The 10,332-nt window shown below is 41.0% G+C and overlaps 1 protein-coding gene across 1 annotated transcript; it reads right to left on the bottom strand.

The window, feature by feature from the left end:
- Positions 1-8,050: 8,050 nt before the first annotated feature.
- On the bottom strand, positions 8,051-9,959 carry HILPDA (hypoxia inducible lipid droplet-associated). Its single transcript, XM_008585386.1, has 2 exons — positions 9,839-9,959; positions 8,051-8,985 (listed from the first exon to the last, which is right to left on the bottom strand). The coding sequence occupies exon 2, from the start codon at positions 8,915-8,917 to the stop codon at positions 8,723-8,725; it is 195 nt and encodes a 64-aa protein (XP_008583608.1). The 5' UTR covers positions 8,918-8,985; positions 9,839-9,959; the 3' UTR covers positions 8,051-8,722.
- Positions 9,960-10,332: the final 373 nt, after the last annotated feature.

The raw sequence follows: 10,332 nt of genomic DNA, 5'->3' as shown, positions 1-10,332 counted from the left end.
ACACTGAGGGTTGCAATCCGTTGCCGGACACGGAAAAAAGACAAAAGAAAAAAAAAAAAAAAAAAAAAAAAAAAAGATGTCAATTCTCCATCACCTTGATCTGTAGATTCAATAAAATCCCAATCAAAATTCCAGAAGACTTTTAAAAATAGAAATTGGAAAAGATTGATTATAAGTATTTGTAAAATAACATTTTGAACAACTAATACATTCACAAGATACAAACATCAAAAAGTATCAAAAGGGAGACAGTAGAGTCTCCCTCCCGCCCCTGTCATTGGCCCAGCTGCCATACCCTTCCCTCCAAACGAAGCAACTATTTTCTTGTTTATCCTTTAAGAAAATGTTTACACTTATTTTTGACAATATAGTACATTTAACTTTTCCTCTCCTTTTTAACATAAAATTAGCATACTATACTAATTTTTCTGTACTTTGTTCTTTTAACAATATTTTAAGGTACCCTTTCTATATAACACATAGAGTTTTCTCTTTTCTTTTTATACCCTAGCCTCCAGCCAACCCACACCCACACTGGACATGTAGCATTAGTGAGACATAAGGGAAAAAAAACTTTGTAATTTTAAGCCACTGATATTTTGAAATTGTTTATTACCTCAAATATCCTAGCTAATCCTGACTGGTAACAAGAATAAATTCTTAGAAGTACAATTGCTGGGTCAATTCTACTGGGCCAATTGCTGGTATATATGCTGATAGACACTACCGCAATGCCTTCATAACAGATCTACCAATTTACATCTCCACCAACAATGTTTGAGAGTTTGCGCTTCCCAAAGTTCCACTGTCTCAATGTGCCATCAGACTTTTGAACTCTTACCAGGCTGACAGATAAAAAATGATATGCCTCAATGTAATTTTAATTGAGCATCTTTTCATTTGTTTTTTATTTTTTCTATGCATTTTCATTTCATGACATATTTTTATATTAGGCTATTGGTCTTTTTCTTATCTATTTATAGGCATTCTTTTCATATTGGAAAGATTAATCTTTTGTCTGTGATATGAGATGCAATTTTTTCCCCTAGATTGTCATTTGGGGCTGGCCCGTGGCTCACTCGGGAGAGTGCGGTGCTGATAACACCAAGACCCCGGGTTCAGATCCCTATATAGGAATGGCCGGTTTGCTCACTGTGTGAGCGTGGTGCTGACAACACCAAGTCAAGGGTTAAGATCCCCTTACCGGTCATCTTAAAAAAAAAAAAAAAAGATTGTCATTTGTCATTTGTCAAATCAATGACAAAGAGATGTAATGTACTATATAATAAGTGATGTTGGACAATTGATAGCCATCTGAGGAGATACAGACAAACATATTCTCTCTAGACTTTAAATCACATATCAGAAAAAAAATCTAGATGGATTAAAGCCTTAGGTAGACAAATTCACAGTGACAATAATGTCATTGTAAAGCTGATCTGTACCACAGTGTCTCATTTTCCAAATTAGGACTTTCTCATATTTCTACAATTTCTGAAAGCATTATAAGTTTTGTCATTGTTTTTGAAATCAGAAGAAGTTTTAACATGATACAAAATTATTTAAGAATATTTATACCTTAAAATGTTACAAAGTAATGTATGTTAAATATGGAAATATTTACGTTAAAACATGAGTAACATTAAGATCCACATCTAATCACTAGGACCATGAGTTCACAGTGTGTGTTAACATTGTGTCAGTATCACATGCATATACTGTATGTTACAAAAATATAGCCACTGATTCATCATTTGCAGATTTGTCCCACATGACCGTACTCATTTTTTTAAAAATTTGGTATTACCATGTCTATAGTAATAAAAACCCAAATAGGAATATAATTTGTCCAAAATCTATTCTTTCTCCATTTCCTTTTAAAGTGGTAATTGGTGCACTGAAATGAATCTGCAAAAATAAGTAATTTTTAGACTTATATATATATGCCATCCTGATTTGGTCAAGTTCTTGTAACTATTGAGGCCCCAGGAATGCTGTCTTCAGGAAATCTTGTGAGCCACAATTAGACCTCTCAAACATCCTAGACAATGTTACTTTTGAAGGATTTGCACATCATTCTTTTAGTGCTCCCTAATGCATATGCGCACAGGCAGACTTTGACTGTTCTAGCACAAGAAACTTTAATTCTTACCCTCCTTCTCAATTCAACACTTTATAACTGTCTTGGCCATGATCTATTCATTGTTTACTTGCAGAGGTTTGTATAATAAAGATCTACAGAAAATGTATCCTTTGATTATGCCCACAGCCACCTCTGTAGTAACAAAGTCCTTGTAAGTGACCCAAAGAGGAAAAGGCAACTGTGGTAGCCAGTCTCCAAAAGGGCCCAATGATCCCTAATCCCCGCCTCCTGGTGTTCCAGCCTCTAAGTAATCCCCAAGACCCCATCTACAGCACATAGGGGTTGGTTTGTGTGATAGAAAGAATCAGGCAGAAGTAGTGGTATGTCACTTCCAGGACTAGGCTATAAAAAACATTGCAGCTTCCCTCTTGGTAGTTCTCTGTCTCTTTCATCATTCTCCCTAGGGGAAGCCATCTGCCATGTCATGAGCAGCCCTGAGGAGGAACACACATGGAGAGGAACTTAGACGAATAGCCATCCAGCACTAAGGCCAGCCAATAACCATGTGAGAGAGCCTGCAAGCCAATCCTCCAGCGCTGATGAGACCTCCCATGGCTGCATTCCCAGCCAACAGCTTGACTGCAACCTCCTGAGAGATCCCGAGCCAGAACCACCCAGCTAAGCCACTTTCAGATTCATGACCCTAAGCAACTGTGTGAGAGGATACAGGTTGAGCATCCCTCATCTGAAATGCCTGGGACCAGAAGTGTTTTGGATTTTTTCAAATTTTGGAGTATTTACAGACTACATACTGGTTGAGCATTCCTAATCTCAAAATCTGAATCTGTAATACTCCAATGAACATTTCCTTTGAACATTCTGTCAGTGCTCAAAAAGTTTCAGGTTTTGGAGCATCTGGGATTTCAGATTTTTGGATTATGAATGCTCAACCTGTAATTGCTTGAAGCTGCCAAGTTTAGGGGTAATTTATTACACAGCAATAGGCAACTAATATATTAACCCCCCAAAATACAACGCACCACTACCACCACCAACAACAATGCCCTAAAAAGAAAGGAAAGCTTTACACAAAAAGGGAAAGAGAAGCAGATTTCTTTTTGGTTACTGGATAATAATTTAGTCTTCCTTTGAAGTGCTTTTAGCACCTTTCCAGTAGGTATTGTCCAGCCTTCTCTGCATTCTTCCATCCAATTATTAAATTCCTTCACACCCGGGCACCTAAAATCTACTACAATCTCAGAACTTTATATAGTTTTTATTTATTTAACATTATATTTTACTAATAAGTCTTATGAATATAATGTTATCCAATTTAAAATTCCTCAGAGTACATAAAACTACCTACTTTTATCAACTATTTAGTTCTGTACGTTGTTATAAAAGGAAAAAAGATCCAAATTGCACTCACACTATTGCAATATAGAAATACCCCATGTGTATGGACAAGGACTAGAAGGAAGCAGCAATAAAAACAATTAGTGTTCAAGTGATGAATTGTGAGCTATTAATTTGGCCTATTTTTTGCCATATAAAGCAAAACAAGTATATAGGTACTATTGATGTTCTAGGGCAAAGCAGCATTCTAAGTTACACACATTTTATAATTTCAAATTTCTTTACAATAGGTTTTCTTTTTAAAAAATTCCACATGTTCCCACATAAGAATTGCCTCAGGAGTGAAAAAGCTCATTATTAACATGTTTTGTTATATTACATTTTAAAGAATCCTAGTTACACACATTTTATAATTTCAAATTTCTTTACAATAGGTTTTCTTTTTAAAAAATTCCATATGTTCCCACATAAGAATTGCCTCAGGAGTGAAAAAGCTCATTATTAACATGTTTTGTTATATTACATTTTAAAGAATCCTAAAAAAAAATAAAAAATAAGAAAATAACTATAATGTAGAGAATAGATCTGCGTACTGGGAATTGACAACCAATCTATTAGCTCAATGACACTGTACTGTCTAGTACTGTAGCCACTGGCCACATGTGACTATAGAGCACTTGAAATGTGGCTAACACAAGGTGAGATGTGTTGTAAGTGTAAAATGCCCACCAATACAAGTATATAATCAGTACAAAAAAAGGAACATAAAATAACTCAATAACTTTTTATGTTGACTGTATGTTGAAATGACAATATTTTGAATATGTCGGGTTAAATAGGTTAAAAATACCTCCTCCTGTTTCTTTTTACTTTTTAATATGGTCAGTAGAAAATTTAAAATTATATATGTGGTTTGCATTATATTTTTATTGGACAGTGCTAGGCTAGATCATGTCTTCCAGCCCTTAATATTCTGATATCTATCTTAAACTTTAGAGGCACAGCCTTTCAGATCCAGAAAGCATTACACAGCATATATATTTATAGTGCGCTCTTCTTCCTTAGAGTCCACTAGATGGCACTAGAGTTTGGCCGCAAGCTAATCATTAATAGAGATTTAAAATTTATATTTGCAGTTTTCTAATGGGCTGTGTGCACAGACTCATCCATGACTTTGCTCACATTGTTCCCTCTACTGAGAAACCCTTTTCTAACTTGGCCAACATCCCACAAATCTATTCATTTAAAAAAATTCAGGCTGGCTGGTTAGCTCAGTGGGTTAGGGCATGGTGCTGATAACACCAAGGTCCAGGGTTCAATCCCTGTACCAGGCAGCTGCCAAAAAGAAAAAGAAAAAACTCAGATCCTCTAAGGGAAGCTTTATCCTTAACATCTTCCTCCTTTTTTGTTGGTGGCTGGCCAGTACAGGGATCTGAACCTGTGCCTTGGTGTTATAAGGCTGCATTCTAACCAATTGAGCTAACCAGCCAGCCTCCTTCCTTACTACAAATAATTTTATGTCCCCACCGTCTTATACAATTATTTCTATCATAGAATCATGACTCATTTGTTTACATGCTTTCCCCCTAGTATATTGTGTACATTGTCTGAGGTAGATAGCAATGAGATCTTAATTGACGCCTGGCACCCAAAAGGTGCCATATGCAATGAATCAGGCAAGACAGGCTAAGTTGTGCTGCATTAGCAAAAATCCCAGCACCTCAGTAGCTTAATACAACAAAGGTTTATTTCCTATTTATCAGGGATTGGTTGAGGACTCTGCTGCATGGCACCCTAACTACAGGACCTACATTAATGGAATAGTTCCTGCATTAGCAAAAATCCCAGCACCTCAGTAGCTTAATACAACAAAGGTTTATTTCCTATTTGTCAGGGATTGGTTGAGGACTCTGCTGCATGGCACCCTAACTACAGGACCTACATTAATGGAATAGTTCCATATGGAGCATTACTGGCCTGCATTACTCCAGCAGAGGGAAAAAGAGTGGCTTTCAGGTTTCTGAGCCAGCACTTAAATACTCCAACTTAGAACTGACATGTCACTCACAACTCATTGGATAGAACTAATTCCATGGCCTCATCCAACCACAAGGGGGTCAGGAAGTGCAACTCTATAAAGTGCCTGGAAGGTATGGGCAGAAATATTTGGAGAACATCAGTGACTTCCACTGATGACCCTTCTAGTCGATAATCATTCGGCTTACTATCTCTTCTGCAGGTGAAATATACTCATTACACCTACCCTAAAGGAAACAAGCCAAGAATTCTCTTTAGCTACAACATCAAGTTCAAATTTAAGAATCTCTGAGTGATGTACAATAATTTCTATACCAGTTTCAGATGTAGCCTGAGGAGATCTTTTTGAAGAAAAAGCTCATGGAAAGAGTCATATTATCTTTTAATTCTATTTTTCCATCAACTTTTTAAAGTACCCTAGTGTAAACTAAAAAGACAAGCCATGTGCCACTACACATCTAATATTTAATAATGGAAGAGGAACAGGCTAAATGCACTCAGGGGGGATGGGAAGAATATGTGACACAGCAGCCCAGTGATTGTGATATCCAACTAAGCAGATGTTGTGAGGGCTCCTTATCCTGGAGGAAGGGACTATGCTTTGCTTAGGCCTCAATTCTGCTTCCTGGGAGGGCATCCTTAGGCAATTGTTCTGTTTTAAGCTTTAGGGTTCTTGCTGCAGCATAACCTAGCCTAATGTGTCCTTGACTGATACAGAAACTAGAATCTAGAGGGGGGTGTTGAATAATAAAACAAAACAAAAAACAACCTGATGTGTGTAACATAAACTTACATGGAGGGGAGCGAAGAGATCTTATTGGAGGCTGGAAGAATGGCAACCCTTGTTATACGGTAGCAAAATATTTGATAGAACTGTTGTCTGCAGTGATTTAGAAGACAGATATATCTTATCAAATATGCTTGTGGATCTAGGAAAGTCAAAGAACAGAAATTTAGGGCTGGCCAGGTAGTTCAGTTGGTTAGAGTGTGGTGTTATAACACCAAGGTCAAGGGCTCAGATCCCCATACTAGCCAGCTGCAGCAAAAAAAAAAAAAAAGAGAGACCTTTAGCAGCATGAATTGGTCACTGTTGGTTGCCACTGACAAAGCACCACAAGAAGAGATGGGCTCAAAAGAGAACTGGCCACTTTGCAAGAAGGCATAAGGGATCTAGAGAAACTATAGAAACCAGTGGCCATTCAAGGTTGAAAGAAGCAACTGTTTCTCATCCTAACTGGTAATAAAATTAAGAACTGTTTGGAGTGACAAAAGCCAGTTCGAACTCAGCCTTGTAAGTGGGGTTACCAGCCATCCTTGTTTGCCCAGGGCTGTGCCACTTTAAGCACTGAAAGTCCTGCATCTCATGAAATCCCTCTTCTTGGTGAACAGGGACAGTTACTCACCCTACTTGTAGGAAAGATGAAAACTATGATATGGCCATCACATCTGTTCCTAATACCTCCAAAGGAATTCAATTGTTTTAGAGCAAAGACTTCGCTAAAGTTGTGGCACATCATAAACCACTGCAATTAAACTGCTTGAGGAAGAGACTTGAGGCGCAGCTCTCCAACTGAAAGTTCAAAAATATCCAAATTAGAGAGGGATGAGAATGAGAATATATGTCAAACTTAGGAAATATGTCTAGAAAAGGGCAGCTAGTGGCACATGAAACTGCCTGAAATCAGAGAAAAAAGTCAACTACATTTTTGAGAATACTATGCTAACAAAATACAAGTCATGTAACAAAGTGACCAGCCTACCATATGCCCAGAAAGTGAGAAGCTATAAATACTTGGTAAATAATCTTAATGACCACCACAGTGCAATAAATAAAAGTGATGCCTATAGCAGTGGCTGCTAGAACAGTGGCACTTTAAGAACACTCAGGAAGCAAAACTGGTTTAACAGGAGACATGTTCCGCTCTTTCCTTTTGGCAAAAGTAAAACAAATTCACAAACTGATGCACACACCTAGAGAGGAATGCAAATAGATATATTACCATAGGCAGAGGAGTGAATATGTTTGTACATGGGGCAGGGAATGGAGGTGTGGTGGAAACAAGAAAAAAAAAAAACAACAACCCTATTTTTGAATAAAGGCCAAGCTGCTTAGATCTGGGAGAGAGAGCAGAAATAATCATGTCAGTTGTGGACATTTTACCAGCTGAGCTTGAAAACAATCACAATTAAGAAGTCATTTTGGTGAATAAGTAAAAGACATTGAAGTGTACATAAGAAAAAAGCCAAGACCACCTACACTGATAGTCCTCGTTCCCCCAGAGACTCAGGTGAGGGGCTGGAAGAAGTGATCATTTTTCTTCTTCAGAGATGGAGAGTCATGAAAGGACTGTAATTTTCTTGGCTGAGGCTCGGACAAGTAATGGTCGATACAGGATAGACCCAAGTGCATCTGCCCCCAAATTCAAAGGTTTGTTGACATTATGTTTTAAATGTAGTGCTTTAAGTACTTTCTTGCTCCAAAGTTTTAAGATGTTAAACCTAAAACCTAGGAATTAAGACCCTTCCCCCTTCCCCACTACTAATATCAAGGGTAGAAGTCAACATGACACAGAGTGGAAATATATATTCAACTTTATTGCATTAGAAAAATTCATTTAAGCCACATGGTGGCCATCATCCTGAGCAGGCTTTATCATCCCACCACCCTTCAGACCAATATACACACACATACGCACTACGTTATAGGAAGGACTTAGAAATATAAAACAATGAGAACTGGACACTGAATACTCCATCTTTCCCCCACTACAGCCAACCCACACACCTCTTCAACTGTTATCCAAACACAGGAGCTCTCACAGAAGAGAGGCTGAACACCAAATAAACTGACCATAAGACACCCAAGTTCAAAAGAACACTTGGCAGATGTTTAGGAAGGAGGGCTGAAAACATCACCATCTCCCAACAGCTGAAATTGCAGCACAAGTCCCCACCTGAGAGATGTCAGACCCACACTGCCGAGGACAGCAAAGCATACAGCAGACCCTAGGGAGAAGAGTGAGATCACTCCTTCCCAAGCCACAGGCAACCCACCCACGGTTGTGTATTAAGCAGGCTCTTTTTTACAGGGCAAAGAGCATTTAGTCAGCCAGACCCTTCAAGGCCTAGTAACAGTTAGTTCTCTGGTTAACACTGGTGTTCTGAGCTTGCCTGCTCGGAAATGGGACACCTGGATGGACGTGTTTAGGTCAGTGTTCCAAGGCATGGCCAGGGTGGAAGGAGGTCTTATTGCACTCCTCTGGATGGGTGGTCTGGAAGGCCCTTGGGGGGCTCTGTGTTGGCTAGTTGATTTCTGGTGGTCCAGATGCTCCCAGGCGATGGGCTCTCCAGTAAGCCCTCCATTGACTCCATCAGTCTAACGAAGATGGAGAGAAGGGTCAACACCACACCTAAGAAGTAGAGGTTCAACATATGCTTCATGGCTGAAAGGATCCCACTCCTCTGCAGAGCAGTAGAGCTGCCTTCTGCTTCTGGAGGGCCTCTGGATACTAAGAAAAGACAGGAAAGGATTATTAATCTGCAGCCTTTTGGGATATACATAGGTATAGCCCTGACATTCCTCTTTTCCCATGCACTAGTGGGTGTTCTTCCACAGCAGAATCTCCAAGTATATTTATACTGAAAACCCATGGCTATGGAGCCACTTGCTTCCTGGACTAATTCAAGAGCACTTCTTAAAATTTTTACTTTTCTCGACTTTGTTCCTGCAGAGTGCAATGCACAATCCCTGTGCTCCAGTCTAGGTACCAGTAACCTTCCTGACTGAAGTACAGGCAGAGAACTTTTGTAGCGGGGAGAGGGGGTAATATAAGAACTATCCTTCAGAAAGCAACCTGCCTAGAAGGCTCAGCAACATCACAGTCAGATTTGTGTCAACTATAAACTTTTTAACTGTCAAAATATAACTCTTTGAGCGTCAAATCTGTCAAGTTCACTTATTCAACAAACATACCCTGAACACTCACAATGTGTTAGGCACCCTGGAAGGTACTAGGGCTACATGGTAAACCGTGTAGACATGAACCCTGCCCCCGTGGGACAGTTACCACACAACACACTAAGTGCTGTGATAGAAAAGAGATGTTAAGGGTGCTTTGGGAGGCCATGCAAGGGACGCCTAACCAGCAATGGCGAGCATGGAGTGGGCCACGCGGATCCTAGTTAGGGCCACCCCAGGGGAAAACAGGGCTGGGCGGCCCACTGCGGATTCCGAGTAGGGGCGAGGGCGACAAAGGAGGTTCCGGGCGGCGCAGTCCCACCCCGGGGACGCGAGGCGGCCTGCCGGGCACGCAGCCCGGGAGACAGAGGCGGGGAGCTTGGGAAGCCCACAGGACCGCTCACCTCGAGGGAGAAGAGCAAGGAGTGGCCCGCTGGCTGTGGCAGCACGTCGTGCAGGAGACGGAAGGAAAGTCGGACAACGAGCAACGCCAGACCTCAACGCGCAAAGCTCTCGGACGACCACGGCTCGGCCCGCAGGAGGACGCGCAGCTTGTAGCCGTGGCTCCGCCCCCTTGTAGCCGTGGCTCCGCCCCCTGGGCGGGCGCACGCGCGCTGGTGGCCGCACGCACACGCCGGGGCGCACGTCCGCGGCCGCGCCCCCGAGGCTAGGGCGGTCTTCGGTGGGGGCTAAAAGTGGCCGGTTGCGGGCCGAGCTGTCTCTGAAAGTACACCCGAGTGGTTCTGAGTCATTGCGGTCCGGAGTGGGACTAGGAGTGTGTATTACACTCGACTGCCTTCTCCTCCTGTGAGAAACTTTTGAAGGACCTCGTATAACTTCGTATAATGTATGCTATACGAAGTTATTACGGGCTCGGCCCGCAGGAGGACGCGCAGCT

This window comes from Galeopterus variegatus, unplaced genomic scaffold (genome assembly GCF_000696425.1).
Source record: "Galeopterus variegatus unplaced genomic scaffold, G_variegatus-3.0.2 Scaffold3550, whole genome shotgun sequence".
NCBI classification, from domain to species: domain Eukaryota; kingdom Metazoa; phylum Chordata; class Mammalia; order Dermoptera; family Cynocephalidae; genus Galeopterus; species Galeopterus variegatus.
This window is presented reverse-complemented; position numbering and strand designations above follow the sequence as displayed.

Excerpts from the sequence above, each read along its gene's own strand:
- HILPDA (XM_008585386.1), bottom strand. The coding sequence starts at position 8,917 with ATGAAGCATATGTTGAACCTCTACTTCTTAGGTGTGGTGTTGACCCTT.